This window comes from Rhizophagus irregularis, chromosome 16 (genome assembly GCF_026210795.1).
Source record: "Rhizophagus irregularis chromosome 16, complete sequence".
Lineage (NCBI taxonomy): Eukaryota > Fungi > Glomeromycota > Glomeromycetes > Glomerales > Glomeraceae > Rhizophagus > Rhizophagus irregularis.
The window spans coordinates 1038394-1059921 of record NC_089444.1 but is presented as its reverse complement, the minus strand read 5'-3'; the positions used below and the strand labels follow the sequence as shown (position 1 = coordinate 1059921).

Here is a 21528-nt window from a genome sequence, read left to right as displayed (position 1 = left end):
TAAAAAAATTAATTGTTTCGGCATTCTGAGAAAATGAAGGTGTTGATCCAGAAGATGGTCTTGATACAGAGGGTGTTGTTGGATGTGAGGTCTTTTTAAGACTAGGATTTCCTCAAGGAATTTTTGAAGTAGTTCCAGATCCTGAGGTATTTGCAGATGATGATGCAACATTTGGTCTAGGAATTTTTGATGGTTGCGATCTGCTCGGTATATTAGGTGATGTCACGTTTGCTCTATTAAACCGTTGTTTTTCTAGAAATAATAAACATTTTTTTTCTCACTTTAGTTTGAAAAAGAAAACCTAACCTAACAGGCTATCTCCTGAAGGTCTTGAACAAAGGAGGGATAAATACCGGATTCTTTCCAAAATTCCATAAAGAACTCATTGTAATATTGTTCTCCAACAAGACTCCTTTTCTTTTTAGTTCCTTCCTTATAGGCTTTTGCCGTCTACATATACCAAAGATATCAAATCAAGTCGAGTATTATACAAGGATGTTTGATTATCATATTACTTACATAGTATACCTGAATTAGAGCTAAGAATTTCTTATTATAATCTTCCCCAGTGAAATAATTGGTATTATTTACTCAGTTGATTTCATTCGCAATATCTTCCCAAAAGTTTCTCTTATTATGGTTTAGAGTTCAGTGGTACTGTTCATTCCCGTTTTTACGCTCATTAATTAACATTCAGATTTATTCTTCGCTCCACTGTACGGACATTTTTATGTTTATGAAGGAAGGAAGAGGCAAAAAGACTCGCTTATATAGGTCATGTTTAAGGGGACTTAGTAAGATTAAATTAGCTTCATGTACAGTCAGCACTTTAATTTTCGTAATGATTAATATAATGATTAATCAAAAAGCTTAGTTACTGTGCATGTGTGCAAAATCTGATTGGTTGATCCCCATGATTTGAGTTGCAGAAAGGTTGCGAGGAAGTACCGGGAACTGTCTGGGAGCTAAGGTGATACAAATTTTTATGTTATACATCATATCTGGCTAATCCCTGTTAATCATAAGAGATCCATGCACAGCGCCTATGGTCAAACCGCATGTAAATATAAAATTAGCTTAGCCTGATATATAAATCCCAATCGAATAAAATGAATTTGTATTTACTAGTGTGTAGTCTCACTAAATCGGCTACAGATCAATAAAATCACTATAATTCATTAAAACTGCTTAACCAGCAAATCCGTATAAAATTGAAACATGTTATTCATTAGTATAAGTTACTAAAGAGTTGCTAAAAACACTATAAATCGTTAAATATGTTAGGAAACATTGTTAATAGATCTAGACCTGGTAAATTCATTGATATTATTTTAGATGAGGTTTATAATAAATCTGTGCCTAAACCCATCAATCTCCATCCTGGATATGATATAGAGTATATTAGAAACTGTTATGGTTTTCTTTATCCTGGTCAATTCAAAAAGATGGTTGAGATCGAAAAAATATATGATAATTTATCTATTATTAGTTCATATGAAACTCCACAGTAATGGGCTATTCGTGTAAAAGATGCTTTGCAAGCATTGATTACTGAAGGCCATAAAAGCTATTACCATGTATTCTGCCTTTTCAGATCATCTGGGCAAGAAGTAACCAAAACATACTATGATAACTATGAAGGGAGAGAAATTACCATTGGTTATCAGAGACCCAATGATATTCATAATAGCAAAATGGCTATTTGCTTCGATTGCTGGAAATTGGTAAAGATCCCTGATAGAGCTCCAAATGGGTCAGGTCAGGTCAGGTTATATTAGGTTGTCTGTTTGACCTGACCTGACCTGAAACCTGAAAAATTTCAGGACTATTTTTATTAAAGTATTGAAAAAAAATGGTACAAAACTTTTTTTTTTAATATAATATTATGAAAAAAAACGTTTTTGCAACGTTTTTTATTAAAATATTGAAAAAAAATATTGCAAAACGTTTTTTTTAAATGTTTTCGCAACGTTATTATTGAAATATCAAAAAAAATGGTACGAAACATTTTTTTAATATAATATTATGAAAAAACGTTTTCGCAACGTTTTTTCTCGAAATATTGCGATTCAACATTTTTATATTAAAATCATATAAAAAAGTGAATCGCAATACCGCAACTCACTTTTATTATATAAAATCAATATAAAAAAGTGAATCGCAATACTGCAACTCACTTTTATTATATAGTAGAATCAATAGTTTCAGGTCATCAGATCAATCAGGTCAGGTCAATCTTCATACCTGACCTGAATTTTTTTTAAAAATCTCATACCTGACCTGAATTTCAGGTCAGGTCAGATCAGGTTACCTGAATTTGGCTGACCTGTTCGGAGCTCTAATCCCTGATGTAAAACCAAAAAAGACATATTTCGATAGATGGCGAAGATATGTATATGAGATTAAGCCTGAAGATTTAATGAAATATCATTGGAATAACTCATGTTTCAAGACTAATAAACATATAGAAGCCTTTCTTCTCGCAAGATCGAAGTCAGAAATATTGTGTGAAAAAATCTTCTGACCAGAAGGGAATATTATATCCTGAAAAAATTACACCTGATTCCCTATTTCCTAGGCAAACAGGTGAAATATTTATCTCGTCTTTATATATAAAACAAAATAACTTAAACCATCTCAATCAGCCAAAAGGCACTATGCTTAAATTGGGAGATGGGACAAAAGTCACGATTGTTTAACTGGTTTAACTGAATGATTCCAAAAATTATCTTAATTATAGACTATTGCTTTCAACTGAAGATTAGTATCATTTAGCCAAAGGTACAATATTAGGCCAGTTCATAATTGTTCGATCAGCTTTTTTGGTCATGTTACACTAATATCATGATCAAAGTTCAATTTTGAATTGGTTTGATTGATACATAAGGCAACCAATAGTTATGGCTTTGTTTATTTTTGTCAGTATTTTTGTCTACTCGACAAAAACGACCTACATTTTTAGTAGTTCACGTTGAACGGTCAGTTGATCATTCTACAGTTAAATTTTATTGGTATGAATTTTTAGTGAACTGACCAAATATCCCGTTCAATCAATTATGAACTGGCCTATTCTTTATTTTTTGCGCTATATAATCTGTATATATGATCGCCTAGTATAATTGGCCGAAGGCGCTATGCATGAAATGCTTCATATACATGAAGAAAAACCTGATTTGCCTATTCCAGGATAGATCTTCCAATATATTTCATAACTATTTTAGTGAACTATCTATGAAGCGGTCTTGGGGATTCTTGATTGCGAAACAATATAACTATCAGTTTGAAAATTTCTATGCAACTGTTATCCAGCAAGCTTACAGGAATTACAAGAAAAGACCTGAATCTTTGGCAAAACGAATTTGGGAGGTGGTGAAAAATGATGGTACTCCTGATAGAAAGAAATTCTTAGGTATACTTACGATCTCTCAAATGAAAATAAATCCCGAGACTCAAGAAGAATATGCTTTGCGTCTTGATGAATTTGTTGACATGCTTAAAAAAGCAAATGCTTATCAATACTATATCGAAAATTATAATCTAGCCAAATGGGCCACAGCATATGAGGAATATATTAATTATTATCCTAGTCTTTGGATAGAAAAAAAGAAATCTCAGTTAAATAATCGACTAGATAAAGAAGCTTACAATCTTGTTAAGGAAATATTAGAACAAAAAGGTTACAGACAAGCTTATATTTCTCAATGGGGACTTAAAATTTTTTATTTTCCATGGAGATATATGATAGAATCGTTACAGGATCCTGAAAATTATCTTATTAAAAGAATCAATGGATATTTCGTCAAAATAAAATAATATATATCTCCCCACTACTAGAGTTGGATTTTTTTGACTAGGACACTTTAAGTTTCGCGAACTATAGTTGGTTAGCTCAACAAGCAATGTTCGGCCGATCCTTTTCTAACACTACCCGTCACAATGCATGTAAGCATGTGCAATGGCTTATTAAAATTAACAAAATAAAAATTATTATATGTAAAGGCATTAATTTAATTAATAATAAATTGTTACCTCATTATTCACATCAGGACCCAGAAATATATATGTAGGGTCAGGTGATGAAAAAAATTTTTTACTATGAGCTGTACGCATTTTTTCAGGGCCGGAATTATGATAATGTCAGTCAGGTACTATAATAGGAAATAAAATTCTGACTGGCATTATCAAAAATTATCTAAAAAAGGAAAGATTTTCTTGATTTTTTTAGTTCAAAATACGCAAACTCAAACCTGACCCCTTATATATATATTTTTGGGTCCTATCACATCTCGTATGTTACAATAAATATTTCCTCTACTTGGTTAACTTTCATATTTGTTTGTATTTATATCATAATTTAATGAACAATTCCTCTGTATTTATTTCTGAATATAAATTTTTTCCTATTTTTTTATATAGTCAAAATGATTGTATGTTATCCATTCTAAATGTATTTCCCGAATTGAATTTCCAATATTTATATTTCCACTGATTTTATTTGTAAAATAATTTTTTTCAACAAAGTTCTTTACATTCTATACTTTTAAAAACTATAATGTAATCTTTTGTATATGTATGGAGATATTCTGTATATACTAGAAGTTTTATTGTCATAGTCACTTTGATAATTTCCAACCTATTAAAATACAAAAGTTATTAGATTTATCATTTATAGAAAATTATATACTCCATCTAGAAATCCATTTATATCTTGCATATTGTACAGGTATTTTAAAGGAATTGCATTTTATTTGGATATACTATTCCGTATTTCTTTGTATCTTTATCATAATCTAATGGACCATATTTTCTTATAAAATTATATACCTCATCGATTATATCTTGTATATTGTGAAACAATTGCTTTATTTGAATTCCTTTCATATTTCTTTGTAACCTTATTATATTCCAAAGGACCATCTTTCCATTTTTCTAAATGTATTATAATTGAATTATTATTTATCCATTCCAATTACTACATCAGTCGGATGTCTGATATTTAGCGGCTTTTTTTGAATGAAACAATCAATAATTCCATTTCCACTGACTGGTCCAATTCTTAAAATTTTCTTTCAAGCAATTTATTTGACACATTATACACCATTTATACGTTTTATTTGCGTATATTACATTACAATTTTTGCAATGACATTCATAACTCAAAGCCATACTATAATATTTTGTATATGAATTGAGATATACCATATATTTTATTGTCACTACAAAAGTATTTCTGGCCTATTAAAATACAAAAAATAAATACATTATTACACATTAAAACATTATATTTTTAGAAAATATTTATAGCTCATTTAAGAATATTATGAAAACATTTTAAAATAATTGCTTCATTAGTATTTCTTTCACATTTCTTTGTAACTTTATTATATTCCCATTTGCTAAATATAATATAAAAGCCCATTTTTTCTTACTTCTTTAATATCAATAAACTGTTTGTATGATATCCATTCGAATTGCTTCTGTCGAATAAAACTATCAATTTCTTTTCATAAACTAAAAATTTGATTTATTTGACATAGTTCGCACCATTTACTAGATCGATTGCGTATATTTATATTTGTTTTACCACAGCTTTCACAAAATTTGCTAAAATAATTAATTTTATCATTATAAATATTTAATAGATTTCGGAAACTTTATGTATTTAAGTTACAAATAAAAAAAAGAACCTGCAAATTACCATTAATGAAGTTTAGATAACACGCTACTGGTAAATTGGCTAAATCTATTTGAAACTTGATAACATTACATTAATAAACGTGAAAAGTTTAACTTAGTCATTGCATAATTTCTCTATATTCAAATCCTTTATTAAGCAAAAAAAAAAATTATAATGTTGAAATTTAGAAGTGTAAGATATAAACTAGTTATTAATTGTGAAATTACCATAAACATTCTAGTAAATATTTTCCCTCCTGTGTTTTTTTTTAATTTGATTGACGAAAATCTCAATGATATTAGTATTTCTAAGTCATTCGATTTTACAAAAGAAGAGTTTTGACCATTGCCATCCCATATAGTACAATTACATAGTCACCTTGCTGTAATGGAAAATCTTGAGTAATATTTGCTGATTCAAGATAAATGACTAAATAAATAGCAAATTATTAATTTATTTATTAAAAAAAATTAAAAGAATACTTACGCGTCCTAAAGACTAGAACAGTAAGACATACTTATATAAAGAAAAAAAAAGAAATAACTAAGGCTTAATGGAATCATAACTTTTTTATTATTATTATTGTTGTTTTTAATAATTCCAAATTAATAATTAAGTTAAACATCCTTCCTGCTGAAAAATTCGGAGGGGAGGAACAGTTTAAAGAGCATGACGATTATAAGTTTCGGAAATTTTCGGTAAAATCGGAAATCTTTGGTACCATTCAATTTTGGAAAAAGAGGGTGCTACATAACAGTATTTGGACAAAAATGAGGGATAAAAAATTGTATTCTATTGCGTATAGGAGTATGGGCAAAAATGCAAAGATTTTCAATGCACAAATAAATCCTATGATTAAAAATTGAAATTTCTGAAATATAGGTTAACATTATTATTTGCCTTTTGTTATCCAGTGTAAATTTTAGTTATATACTATAAACTGCTAAATACATAAATGTAAGAAAGAAGAAATAAAAAAATAAACAAAATTTTATTAAAATCAAGTATATAATATAAACTTTAAGTTACTACATATATTTTATGACAAAAGGTTACTTATTAATTTATTTATTACTGACTAAAATAATTTTTCGCCTACAATTGCATGAATATGAGTTTTTTGAATTTTATAAACCATTTAGTAATATTATTGGTTAATCTTCGAAAGTATATAAAATCTTCAATAAAAAATTACAGCATAACTTAACGCAATAATTATTTCAGTTTTATATTGAATTTTTTTCTCAACTTTCAAAACCATTCTTATATTAAATTTGTAAGCTTTTTATATACAATTATTTACTTTTATAGTTTTTACAGGCTTTGGTCAAAATTTTTTTCTTGGCAAACTGTTCCCTCGGAGAATGATCTTCCCAGTAACACCATCAAAAAAAGCTCGGGCATGTGATTTTTGGGCATGTGATTTTGTTACATACGGCGCAGTTTGTGGCAACTGATCTATTTAAATATTTATTGCGTATTATTTAAGCTATTATTTAAGCTTTCTTTCGCGTCTACATTACCAAATACCAAGAATACAATTTTTTCAAAAAATAAAAAGTTGGCTTATTTTCTTTACAATAGCTATAAATCTTTTAATACAAAACTCGCAGAAAATATGAAACCTGTAGATATACCAAGTAAGCAATAATACTAGTTCAACAAACTAAATTGCAACTGTTATTTTGACAGCCAACTCTTCTAAAAGAGCAAAACTAGTCTGTATTATAGTAGTAAGGAAGTCATATAGTCCTATTAATAAATTAGATAAAGACGTTGAACATTATCAAATAAGTGAACCATGCCATTAACATGGAAGGGGCATACTGATAGCACTCATTATTTACAATAATTTATTTTAAATTAATGTATTTTAATAAATTGAAATTGAATAAATTTTATTGTTAAATTAATATTACATTCTATTTTAATAAAATAATTACTCAAATGTCATTAATTTAAAAGATTTTGTTTTACTCTTATGAATTAACATCTATAAAATTTCATTATATTCTCAAGCAATCATAGTATCTTAGGGTAAGGAAAGTTAGTTTAGGCCGAAATACTTATCCTTTGAAGATAACATTGACGTTGGAGTATCTTGGGGGAAAGTTGATTTAGGCGGAAATACATATCCTTGAAGATAACGTAGATGTTGAAGTTTCTTAGGGTTAGGGTAAGGAAAGTTGATTTAGGCAGAAATACTTATTTTTGAAGATAACGTAGACGTTGGAGTTTCTTAGGGTTAGGTAAGGAAAGTTGGTTTAGGCTGAAACTTTTACCTTTGGAGTTAGTTAGGGTTAAGTAGCAATAGCTGTGTAGTGCAATTTCAATAGCCACACTTAGCCACAGCAGTCAAATCACTTGAATCACGTGCCCGAGCTTTTTTTGATGATTACGTTGGGGGAGTTTCGGAGAATGATCGGAGTCATATGATCTCAAAAAAATGTCACAATTGATAAGTTGTTGACGTCAACAGGAAAACATCCCAGGAATTGATTCTTCACTATATTCACTTTGAGGAATTCTAATCAGATTGGTTAATGAAAAGGTTAGAAAACAAATTTCCAAATCCGTTAGTGACTGTAAAAGCCCAAAAAATTTATGATTTATTTAGTGAGTTAGGACCTAACAGAATCAAGCGAATTTGATTTTCATGGCATCAACACTAGTGAGTATGTCTGATATTTACGATAATAGATAATCATTGTACAGATTCCAATTATAATGCGATGTACACTCCCCTACAAAAAGTATCTGACCACCCTAAAAATTAAAAAATCATAAAAAATTCAGTGGGCCCAACAATAAATTTATATTTATTTTAAAAGTTCGAGACATGAGACACTTTTAAAAGTGTTTTTGTTAGCTTAATTATTAGTAAAAATTGGCGGAAATTTTTAATTTTAAAAATGGCAAAATTCTTAACTTTTTAACTAGAGCAGTTACGGCCAAATGAATGCCAGAAATCAATTCTTTGACTAAAAAATAGCTTATGTTTAAAAAATCAGAAAGGTTGGACTGTAGTTGCCGAAAAATCCACCACTGAAGATCAGAATTTTTATATGTAAAAATGGTAAAATCACCATTTTTGCCAAATTTTAGTGATCTTCAGTGGTGGATTTTTCGACAACTACAGTCCAACCTTTCTGATTTTTTAAACATAAGCTATTTTTTAGTCAAAGAATTGATTTCTGGCATTCATTTTGCCGTAACTGCTCTAGTTAAGGGTAGGCTGAACGGCGATCATTTTCAATATAAATCATGTGGCAAAATTTTTTTGTGTAACCATAACAATAATAAATGAGATTCACATAATTTCTGCAGAAATTATAAACACGTTAACGTATCAATTATAATTTTTTATTTAACAAAATAGTGCCAAGTCTGCATATTAACACTTGCTTGTGCACCTGGTACTACTCCAATTACAACAATACTACTAGACAAGCCTCTGTTCTCAGATGGTTTACGCAAAATAATTTCTTCTTGAACTAGACCACGAACAACTAAATCAGTTAAGGCAAACTGAACTAATTCTTTAGTTTTCAATACCCTTCTTTCTTCAGTTGGATATACGTGCAATGTATCCCAATTTTTTTGCTTTATTTTTGCCGTTTTTCCACCCCTGAATACATCTATAATATCTTCTGGACTAATTTGCTCACCTGTCTCCTGTGTAAGATATTCTACTACTTCTAATAATTTCATGATTTCCTCCTTACCATCTAGTAGTTTTGGCTTATCAGTAATTCGTTTAACACAGTTGTTACACATTTCACATGTGGGTGGTTTTTGTTCGTCTGGCCAAGCTTGATATTTCCAAATTAACTGCTGACGGCATTCATATTGTGAATTACAATAGTAAAAGACCTCAAAAATCTTTTTTGTGGCATGTTTGAGTTTATTGATCAATCTTTGTTCTTCAATATTGATATTTGCGCTATTGGAATTTCAATAATAATTAGTCACGTATGTATATACATTTTTTTTATTCATAATAGAAACACATCTTTATTACTAACGTTTCTCTATGCTCTGCTATTATAGAATAATTTGTACGAATATCCTTTTTATTGTAAAAAATAAAATGTATTGCCGTATTTCCATCACGTCCTGCACGTCCTGCTTCCTGAATAAGATTAGCTATAAAAGTGCAATAATATTAGAATATTGTAAGAAATAAAAAGTAAAGTAAATTTATATACATACTCATACTCATTGGTGCTTCCACATGAATTACACCCGTACATTATTTGAATTTACTCCCATTCCAAATGCAGATGTTGCAATCATTATTTGTGTAGAGTTAGATTTCCAATTATTCATTGCTGTCTCTCTCTCATTATCACGTAAACCACCATGAAAGTAATCTATTGATATGTTATTCAAATTTTCTTGTAGTTTATTATATAAATATTCACAGCTAGAATGTGTTGCACAATACATTATTATGCGTCCATGTAAATTATCATTTATTATACTTATGATTTCAGTAATATACTGATCTCGTATTTCTTTTCTCTCCCGCACATTAAAAACTATTTCAGATCGATGACTTGTAGAACCACGGATTAATGCAAAACTATTATTTTCAATAGACAAATTTGTACAAATTTCATCTACTTCTAATCGTGTACATGTTGCTGTAAGTAACATAATTGGAGCTAATATCCAATTTTTTTTTAACATTCCAAGTCGTCCCCAAGCTTCTCTAAAATAATTAATCACATTACTAACTGAATTAATTTTCTTTTATACTAAAATATATTATTTACCTGAAATCCTGATATGCTAGAATGCAGTGTGCTTCATCAATCACAAATTGAACCTTTTTCTGCTCATAAATTCGTGTAATAAATTTACAAAATCCTTGGTTGGAGGCTAATTTTTCAGGTGTAACAAAAAGTATTTTTATCAATCCACACGCTATTTCTTCAAAAATCTTTTCTTGGATGCTTGCTCCTTGTACTAAATTGGCATATAAGGTAGCACATGGAATACCTGCATTTATGAGTTCTCGCTAAATGTAAAGAAAATTGTAAGTTATAAAATATAATATAATCTGAATTGACTAAATTTTACCTTTTGATCGTCCATAAGTGCTTTGAGAGGACTAAAAACAATAGTCAATCCTTTAAAACAAATAGCTGATATGGCGTAACATAAAGTTTTACCTCCACCTGTCTTCATGGATACAAATGTATCTTTACCATTTAAATAAGCAATTATTGCTTCCATCTGGCCTTCTCAAAAATTATCAAATCCAAAAGTGTTTTTTGCGGCAAGTGATATTAGTGTTTCCATTATAAGTGGCTCTGGTTGTTGTCCTTTAGGTATATATTTATCATTAACGATTCGTTCCCACAAACCTGCATCCACATAAAATGAACATATGCCACACAAGCCACGTGCACTTTTCTTAGCAAATGCATGACATGCGACACATTTCACTATTACGTCAAAATCTCTCAAAATGTTACCAAATGATGGCCAGAATGTATCTTTATGAATTTGATCAGGTGTTTTACTTTTATATGATACTAATTCCTATAATAAATATTTAAATAAGTATTTCGTAAGATAAATGAAAAATACTAAATAAAACATTACCTTATCAAAGTCAAAACTAGCAAGTTCTTTTCTGTCATTGGCAAATTTTTCTTTTCTCGCCTCATTTCACTGTTGCATTTCACTACGATTCCTAAGAACCTTCTGAGATCTTTCCTTTACAAATTTCAATATATTGCATATGTCAGAATGTGAAAATTCCTTTTCAGTAGCTGCTGTATGAACTTTAGAAATCATAACATCTAATCCTTCATTCTGATCAAGGACTGCTAGTGCATGTCGAGTACTATAAGATGCCCAATAGTCAATCCATTTATCCAAGTATTTAAGAATCTTTCTGTTAAATGTTTCATTGTGTGAAGTGCGAAGTGTAGTTACAATTCCTTGCCCAGATGGTACACGAAAAATTGTAGTGATAACACTTCGAAAATTCTCAATTTCAGTTTGGGTATAATTTTTTAGAGTTGGATCTTGTAATTGCAGCTCTGGATTATCCTTTATCCAACAAACATCACTCCAACATATACTATGATCATCAAGTAAATGCCGAATTAGACCTTCTACTTGTATATAACGTGTTTCTTCTTCAGTTGGCGCATTATCCTGATTAAGTTTTCTTTGTAATCCAGCACTAAATATACAAGAATTAAAATATCGCATAATGTGTTGTTCAAAAGAATGCCAACGTGAGTATTGCTTTTTCACTAATAAATGAAATAAAAAATTTTTATTATTTATAAATGTAATATTATAAGTAATTATAAATACATTAACTTACTTAGATTCTTTCGAATATTTTTGCTTATATGCTTCAGGTCAGCAAAGATACGACCTACTGCAGGTATGCATGCCAAAGTTCTATTTGTTTCTAGATCGCCGTCTACACATACATGTAAGGTAAAGTCAGTTTGTTCTAATATGGGCATTATATCATTGAGTAGTACAAGCAAAATTGCATGCTCCATTTGTCTTGACGTTCCACTAAAATTTCCATTATAAATTATTTTTGAAGAATCATTTTCAGATTTACGTATCACACGAGAATGTTCTACTGTATGAAATCCGATTACAGGTTGATAATTATACCCTGGTAAATATATTAAATAAATTAATAATTTATTTAGCATCAATAATAATATTTCTTATATACCAGGAAGGTCACCCAAATACAAGAACTCTCCACTAGCCTGGTGTGCATTACGGGCATGCGACCATGAACAGTCAAAGCCTACAGGTAGCACTTTTTCTTGACCTGGCAAATGAGCTGACTCCAAGTTATCTAAGATTTCACGTAAAATTATATCACTGCTAAATTTTGCACTATCGATAATAGGCTTACACATTCTAGCTTGATAGTTATAAAAAGATTTTTCACTACATTGGTTAGTTACTCCAATTGTAGCCAATGCTGTCTGAAAAGAATTTCTATTTATTCCCCCAGCAAGTGCTGCTTCCGCGACTAAATTAGAATACTTTACTCCTGAATCTTCATTTGAATATTGCGTTGATGCTTTGCAAAGATGACATGTAATAACACAAGATACACTAAACCCCGATACTCTGGTGTAAAATGTTCGATTTGACGCAATAATATCAAGACAATTAGGACAAGGTAGTGAAAGAAGCATAGAAAGATATTGCGAGGTACTCATAAAAATAACCGATCCCAATCTTTTTTCTTCTAATTCTTTCTCCACTGATTTTTGAATCTCTGCATCATTAAGTGCGATTATATCATCAGTTTCAATAGTATTTTCAGATTTATTATTTATTGTAGTAATTTTTTCTTTCAATTTTTTGATTGTTTTATTTTAGGAATAAATCATTTGTTTATGTTCTAAATCTTTTAACATCAGAACCTGTGTCTGTTTAGGGGACAATATTTTTCCATTAGGCTCAACACGAATTCCAAAACGAATATTTTGGCTATTATTATTATCATTTTCACGCAACAAGGTATCAATTTCCTCTTGTCCTCATTTTAAACTACGATGTAATGTTTCCTCTTTTTTTTTTGCATTATTTTGCAAATTTTCTGATAAGACAGCTGGTGATTCCATTTGAAAAATAGTAGGATATCGTAAAGGAAACTTTTCATAAACAAGTCTTTGAAGTTTATTGATTACTTGAGGATCATAAAGACCAAGAATTGATCGAATGGTAGTATTTGATTCAAGATTATATTTTTTTAACATACAATGAAATGCAAGTCGCTCAACACCATGAGCCTTTCTATTACTATAGGATACATCCAAACCAAACTCCTCCCAAAAGAAAAGTAATTGATTATTACTCTCTAGGATTGATAATTTGAACCGATTTTTACCAGCAGTAGTAAAAGCCACATATCCAGGTAATAATGGTATTAATGACCGTTCTTCTTCTTGGATACGAAAATAGATATAACCAGCATTATGATTTCTTTCTTCATTAGAAATATTTTTTGTAGTGAAATCAAATGCTTTTGCTTCATTGTGTAAATCCAGAACATGAAGTCCAGCAGAATAGTCAATAACCGTCCAGCTACCATTTGACCATTGTACAGCATGGCGATTATGAGGGTCTTGAGCAACAAGAGTTGTATACCAGGCATGAGAAGGCATAATATCTAATAAATAAAAGCATAAATATAAGAAAATGGACGTAAGTAATTATTAATATATTAGCTAAGATAGTAAATCAGAGATAATTATTTGTAAAGTGGATATAAGTCATGTATATATTAGCAAAAATAAAGTGTTTTTAAGCAGTTTATATATATCTGCATTTTTTTTATTAATATAATTTCTCTCATGCGAAAAAACTGAGCTCATGCGAGAGCTACAATGCCATTTTTTTAACTTTTTAACTATAAATAAGTTAAGTAATATGAACTTTACACACAATATTTTAAAACTATGAGTTCTTGAAAGGTAAACACGAAAAAAATTTTTATGACACGCTTGGTCTTCGAAGAGATTTGATTTTATCAAAAATCACGTTACTTTTTAGATGATGATTTTCTAATAGAAATGATCGCCGTACACCCTACCCTTAAAAAGTTAAGAATTTTGCCATTTTTAAAATTAAAAATTTCCGCCAATTTTTACTAATAATTAAGCTAAAAAAACCCTTTTAAAAAGTGTCTCATGTCTTGAACTTTTAAAATAGATATAAATTTATTATTGGGCCTCCCGAATTTTTTATGATTTTTTAATTTTTAGGGTGGTCGGATACTTTTTGTAGGGGAGTATAGATTTCTGTGTTTTTGTGAGGATCTGATGAAAAAGAGTTATTATTAAGGTGATTGTTTGTACAATTTGAAAGAGTTTTTTGTAATCCCACTATCTAGTTTCCATTGTTTGAAACTGTTATTGTGTGTCTTTCAAATAATGCTGTATGTCCATATGAAGATTGTATACAAAAGGTAGTAAGAGCGTTTGATGGTACGTTGTGAATTAATGTGTTTAAAAAATTCCAACCAGTTCTTCAGGAATGAAATTGAGGAGCATAATAACCAGAGGATGAATATTTGAAATTGAGTTCACTGTAAATTTATTAAATCGGTTAAAATTTAACTGGTTAACCAAATTAGCTGATTATCAGTTAATGACTAAATTTTAAAATTTTGGCCAGCTTCAGATTTATATTTATAATAAGTGTATTATAAAACTGAAATTACTCTATATTAATAAAATCTTTTTTTCGTATAAATTAATATATTGGAATATCGTATATTAAATCATATGTCGCTTTAAGACAAAAAAAAATAGAATGATCTAATATGATAAATCTGAATTAAAGTTATAAACAAATGATTCTTAAAGAATTTAAATTATTCGATTTAAATTAAAATGATTCCAGATCATTACTGTTTCTCACTCATAATTCTCTTATAGTACGATACTATATGACCAAAATCTTTTTTGTGAGTTATATTGATATCCTTTAATTATTTTACATAAAGAAAATATTATGGAAATTACAATCGATGATACATTTTGCTAATAATGAGTATGTATGACTATCAATAAAATATAAATGCTTGTGAAAAAAAAATTACAAACAGTTGCTTTTTCTCTTTCTTTCTTTTAAGATGACACAAAAAAGGAAGTTGATAAAGTCATTTACTACAAAATATGAGTATAAGGATTGGAATCGATTTCCATAATTAGAATCGATTTTAGAATCGACTAATCACGATTATTCGTTTCTCAAATTTCGATTCTAAAAATTCAATTTTGATTTCGATTAATCATTTCTAATTGATTGTGCATCATTAAATTTGTGACAGGAAAATTTCCAATGATCACAAAACATTTGATTGTTAAATTTTATGATTTTGCATTTAAAATAAACGTTTATTGCATGAGATCAGCGGTAACTCTGGCCAAGCTTATAATTCCGGCCAGAATTAAAACTTTAGTGTAACATAATTCAATTTGGCAGAATCGATTCCAATCTCTATATGAGTATTTGTTGAGATCTATAAATATAGCTTTTATTTAGGTTCCTGATGTAAAATTTGATCATGTATAACAAATGACTGCCTATTATTAAGAACATCCATTTTTAAGGTTGAATGAATTGTTTCTTCTTCAATGTTTTTTGTCACAAGTGCATTTAATTTAGCTGTAGTTTCTGTTGGAAAATTTCAATCAATTTCTTCATTTGCAATAGACCTGATGTTTTTAATGTAATCTACAGCTAGACTGATGAAGGTAGTGGGCATGTCCGTATTTATTTATTTATATTAAAATATTGAGATTTATATGTGAAACATTTTTGTAATTTTAAGATAAAAATCAAAAGTTAAAAGAGAGTCAATTTTATAATTTTTTATCTTCCTTTATCTATTTTTATGATTTAAATAATTGCTAAAAAAAGATTTTATTTTTGAAATTAATATAAATATATATATATATATCTGATATACTTGCTGTTACATTTTATTGGGATGCATTTTAGTCATATTAGAGGATCTGGTAAAATTGTTCAAAACCATACACTATATGAAAACAATATTAGAATAATAAAATAAAGTATTTAAAAAAAAAACAAATTTAAGCTTCTTTCAATATTCACCTTTAAAAATATCATTTTACCAAAAAAAAAAATAGAAATAGAAACAATCTAATAATGAAAAAAAACATTTGGCTATAACTATACTACTAATAATTATGGCTCATACATATAGTAAAAATTATTATATTGTTGGTCATTCAGCAATAAAATGTAATTGAATAGGAATTATTTTATATTTATTTATTATATAGGAATTTGTGATTGTTTCAACAAACTCTTAAATTAATTCTAACCTAATGCTAAGTATTTATAAATGTTCGATCAGGACAATACAAAACAAAATATTATTATAATACTATATATATATATAAATACAGCAAATCGAAGAGCAACAAATCATAATGTCTGTATTAAAATTTAAATTACGTATAACGTTGTAACAACCGGGACACAGAAATATACTTACAGAAGCAAAGTATGCCAAAGAAATTTACTAAAAGGGCGTAAAAAAAAAATAATTTACCATATTTTATTAAAGAATATCTGATATGATAATATAATGTGTCGCAATAAAATCCATTTATTTACGATTTTGCACGTACGTCGATTTCAAAATTTTATCTTATGATTTAAGAATTTGCCAATGTTACATCAAGAAATTTTAAGAAAATTTTTTTATAACCACTTCACCCAAAGAAAGAGAAATTCTTATCTACATGTATGTAAATTTGTAAACTATAAAGAAAAAGCAGAAAACCAAAGAATTCCGCCCAGTAGCAATTAAAGTAATCTAACAAAAAAAAAAGTTTTGGTTACAGTTTGTGCAAAACTCAATTCACTTTAATTTTACACAAACATATTGATTATCCTACCCTTTTCGACCTTTACTAGCTTCTTTAATGGGAACCATATCTTTCCATTTTGATTTATCAACTCCCTCATTTGGTCTTCTGAATTCAGGAAGAGGAATATTGGTAGACCTTTTTGATCTTTCGACCAGATACTCGCTATATGTTTTTGTAACTGTTTCTTCAGGAAGTTGTTGCAACAATAACCACTCTTCAAGAGGGTCCATAATTTTCGTAAGCGCCTGTTTTGTGAGTTCCCAACCATCCGGAAACTGTGTATTTTTGAGATGTGATTTTATTTCCGGTAAATTTTCCAAATTGAATTCTTTGTAAAACGTAGAATTGCTTATATTTTTCAGTCCTAGCAAACTATTAAACTCTTCATATGTCAATCCAGGTTCTAAGATATTTTCTAGTTGGTTTGTTACTACTTTAAGGTTTTTGTATCGCTCAACATTTAGAGTATTTTTAATTCTAGTCCAATTTTCCATCTCTTTATTAACTTCTTTTATTTTTTCTGTAATAAAAACTTTAAAGCAACAAATTGTGTCTCTGTACATACTTAATATATCAATTTTTCTTAATTCTGCCGAAAGGTTTGCAACTTCCGCTGAAAGGTTTTCAATTTCCGTTGAAAGGTTTTTTTTTAATTCCGCTGAAAGGATTGCAACTTCTGCCGAAAGGATTGCAATTTTCACTCTGAAAGATTTGTAACTTCCTCCATTTTTATTTAAAATAAAAAAATTTAAAAAAACTAAAAGAATAAAAATTTTATCAAAATGGGCGTATTTATAATAAATAAATCATGCAATCATTGCATCAACTACATCATTTGTATCATTTGTGTCAAATAAATGAAGTAATAATGATCTTAAATTGATTATAATACCGCGATACTGCCGATACATCACATGAAAATATGTTGTTAACAATGTAATTATTTATTCTCATGACTCATGAATTAATTTTTATCACTCTTTACGCCGATGATCCAATTATGTCAATTTTTAGCGCAGTCATGTAACCATCCGACTGAGTTAACTGCCCCGAGTCCTGTGACGTTAATTACATGACCATTCATAAAATTTATAAAATTTGAAATTATAATTATATAATAATATTATTATATTTATTCACTACAGCATAATATTAATATCTCATTAAATTAATAAAAAAAATTCTTTTTTAATGAGTCATTATAAAGCGAATGGTTAGTGTATTCGCATTCTTTTAGGGTCGGAATTATGAACTGGAACCTACAAAAAAAGAAAGAAACGTTAGAAGTAACGTTCTAAAAAAAAAATACGTGTTTCTAACGTCTTAATTGCCCTCCAAAACTTAAAGTAGAATGAAAAGAAAAGGGCGAGAGAAGGGCGGGTAAGAGAAAGGGAAAGGAGAGAATGAAAGGGAAGGAAATATTATTGATTTTTAAGATGTACAATATATCGATTTGGCATCGATCATATAACACAAAAAATTCAATTTTTTTTTTGTATTACATTTGACGACAGATTTCCTCAGTCAGTTGACGAGAATCCTTGTCCTGGACACGGTACAGTTGCTTATCCTGGACCTCTAATTTGATTGGGCAAACATTGTTATATTTTATAGCACAATTTTTTTTTTTTGTTAGTAATACTGTTATAGCCAGTTCTTTAGCGTTTACAAACGTAAACAAATGGAAAATGGTAAGCAGAAGGTATTTAGGTAGGCGGGTATAATCAATAAATAAACTATATGTATAAACACTTAATAAACAATCCAATCAGACGTGTAGTATAGCACTGTACATCGGCATATACTCCCAACACGAATAAAGGATAACAAATTTATATTTCATTAAAATTCAAACAACAGTTTATTAATTAATATAATCATTAGAACCATTTTTATTAAGAAAACTCTTCTACTGAACTTTTTTTTCAACTACAGGTCTAATTACAGGTCTATATATACATAAAATTCCAAACTAAAAATGTTTAAAATGTTTAATATGTGCCATATATACCATATGTGCAATATATTTAATATATTTGATATATTAAACATTTCGAACATTGATCTTCCCGTTATGTGACGTTGATCATTCATCGGTAATATTAATCGTCCCGGTAATTACCATTGATCAACAGCTATATCACGTGATTTTGTCACATTTTTTTTTTATCGTAACAATACGTTTCTTTCTTATATTTATAGTAAGAATTCGCATATAAAATTTATACAGAAATACATAGAGTTAAAAATACTCTCTATAACTCCATATTTCTATGGAAGCGTTGACAAGAGCAACACAATTATCTATCTAAACTATTAAATTATATTAAACTATTCTATGTATTAACTAAATCAGAACGGTCAAATTTTCTTATACGGTCTATTAATTCTATAATGACACGTATCTCAAATTACTTAAATTATTTCATTACAATTTTTTTTGTTTTATCATATTATTATTTAATGAAGGTAAAGTAAAAGGAGGCGTACAAAAGTATTATTGCCACGTTTTTTCTATATTGTGCCATGTTATTTAAGAGTAGAGCCACTTTAAATTAATAATGTGAAAACGTGAGGGTTTGATGTCAATAATTATTTTGAACTGTAGTCATCTGTAAAATTGTAGTATTATTAACGAAAGAAAAGTAAATGAGGAGTACAAAAGTAATCTTTCCACGTAGAATTAGTATGAGATGAGTAACATCAAAAGTTTTAATGACGTCAGTTAATATGTTATACTAATATTGGAATTGATTAGATCAAGCATTACGTTATATACAGTATTTTATATATATATTAAATAGAACAATTTTAGATACATTTTATTATCAAATTTTATAAATGAGTCCAAAAAAAAAGACTTTTTTTTTTAATGGTGGTAAAAAGTACAACTCAAATTTTACTTTGAAATTAAAAAATTAATTAATATTTGATTTAAAATGTTTGTTAAAATTCATATTTATGGAATGCTACAAAATATTTTATTTAAGCGGCATCACGTTCATAATTATCTACCAGCTTTTATGGCTCTGCATTTGCGTCACTGCATCTGCATTAATGATGAGTTAAATTATTATTATAAAGAATTTGATAATTATTAAATATTAATATTAATAAAAAAGATGAATTTTTAAAAAATAATTTATTCACTCGCTAAAACAATAGTAAAGACGAAAATTATCAATAAATAATTTAGTTGCATAATTCCAAATTTTTTTGTTCGTGAATTTGTTATAAAAATATTTTTCTTTTTTTTTTAAAGCGTTTATATATATATGAAAATTTTTCTATGATGACAGTATTTTAATAATTATTTTTATTTTATCATATTCCCAGTAAATAGTTTTTGTATAAATTTGTACCAAATGGGCTCATCCATATATAATTGGCTCTGGCTTAAATTTGGATTATTTTTTGCATAAATTTGAGCTAATTTCGAGCCAATGAGCCCGTTTGGTATAAATTTATACAAAAACTATTTACTGGGATTATTTAATGAAGGTAAAGTAAATTAGGTGTACAAGAGTATTTTTGCCATTTTTTTTACATTGTTTCAAGCTAAAATTTACAACTAAAGAGCTGAATCACTATAAATTAACGATACACAGTCATTGTTAACGAAGGCGAAGTAAAAGAGGTGCACAAGATTAATCTTACGAGATGGAATTAATAACTTGAAATATCAAAGGATTGACATAAACAAAATGCGCCCAATTTGTGCAATTTGTGACCGATCTCTTGGAGTTTTTGGTTGGTTAGAATTGTTGGGACAAATGTTACATATATTATATCGATATTAGAATTGACTATATAATCATTCTATATATATTAACAATTTTAAAATAGATAATTATTAATACATTCTATTCAATTACCTAACTTGATTGTTTAACCGAAATTTTGCAGTGAATCCAAAAAAAGACAGCTTTTTAATAGTGACAAAAGTACAGCCAAAATTTTGACTTATATGTTACAAAATATTCTATTTGCATCTTTAAAATGTATTAAATATCACTAAGATGCATCACGCACATAATTATTTCCAAAAATCTTGCGGTTCTGCATCTGCATCACGTTTATATGAAAGTTGTGGTTCTGCATCCGCGTCACGTTTATATGCACCTTGTGGTTCTGCATCTGTATCACGTTTAAATAAACCTTGTGTTTCTGCATCTGCGTCACATTTATATGAACGTTGTGATTCAATTATTATTAAAAAAATTCGGTTTAATAGTAATTAATATTAATATTAATGAAAAAAGAAAAATTTTCTTTTAATGCAAAGAAATAATTCACTTACTCGCTAAAACAATAGTAAAAACGAAAATTAACAACAAATATCTTAATTGCATGATTCCAGATTTTTTGTTCGTGAATTTGTTATAAAAGTATTATTTTTTTTTTATTCTCAAAGAGTATTTATAATAGGAG

At 28.5% G+C, this 21528-nt stretch overlaps 5 protein-coding genes across 5 annotated transcripts; 2 read left to right on the top strand and 3 right to left on the bottom strand.

Annotated features, from left to right (window-relative positions):
• Positions 1-1277: 1277 nt before the first annotated feature.
• OCT59_008000 (uncharacterized protein) lies at positions 1278-1511 on the top strand (the record flags this gene model as incomplete). The annotated part of the gene is made up of 1 exon (XM_066142172.1): positions 1278-1511. One exon carries the CDS (start codon positions 1278-1280, stop codon positions 1509-1511), a length of 234 nt encoding a protein of 77 aa, XP_065999078.1.
• Positions 1512-3231: 1720 nt separating this feature from the next.
• Positions 3232-3813, top strand: OCT59_007999 (uncharacterized protein; the record flags this gene model as incomplete). Its single annotated transcript, XM_025324947.2, has 1 exon — positions 3232-3813. One exon carries the CDS (start codon positions 3232-3234, stop codon positions 3811-3813), a length of 582 nt encoding a protein of 193 aa, XP_025183586.2.
• Positions 3814-9040: 5227 nt separating this feature from the next.
• OCT59_007998 (uncharacterized protein) lies at positions 9041-10870 on the bottom strand (the record flags this gene model as incomplete). The annotated part of the gene is made up of 5 exons (XM_066142171.1): positions 9041-9620; positions 9703-9809; positions 9944-10391; positions 10456-10700; positions 10763-10870. The coding sequence occupies 5 exons, from the start codon at positions 10868-10870 to the stop codon at positions 9041-9043; spliced, it is 1488 nt and encodes a 495-aa protein (XP_065999077.1).
• Positions 10871-10927: 57 nt separating this feature from the next.
• On the bottom strand, positions 10928-13851 carry OCT59_007997 (uncharacterized protein; the record flags this gene model as incomplete). The annotated part of the gene is made up of 5 exons (XM_025310303.2): positions 10928-11227; positions 11390-11952; positions 12027-12335; positions 12399-13034; positions 13239-13851. The coding sequence occupies 5 exons, from the start codon at positions 13849-13851 to the stop codon at positions 10928-10930; spliced, it is 2421 nt and encodes an 806-aa protein (XP_025183584.2).
• Positions 13852-17120: 3269 nt separating this feature from the next.
• OCT59_007996 (uncharacterized protein) lies at positions 17121-17660 on the bottom strand (the record flags this gene model as incomplete). The annotated part of the gene is made up of 1 exon (XM_025330162.2): positions 17121-17660. The coding sequence occupies one exon, from the start codon at positions 17658-17660 to the stop codon at positions 17121-17123; it is 540 nt and encodes a 179-aa protein (XP_025183583.1).
• Positions 17661-21528: the final 3868 nt, after the last annotated feature.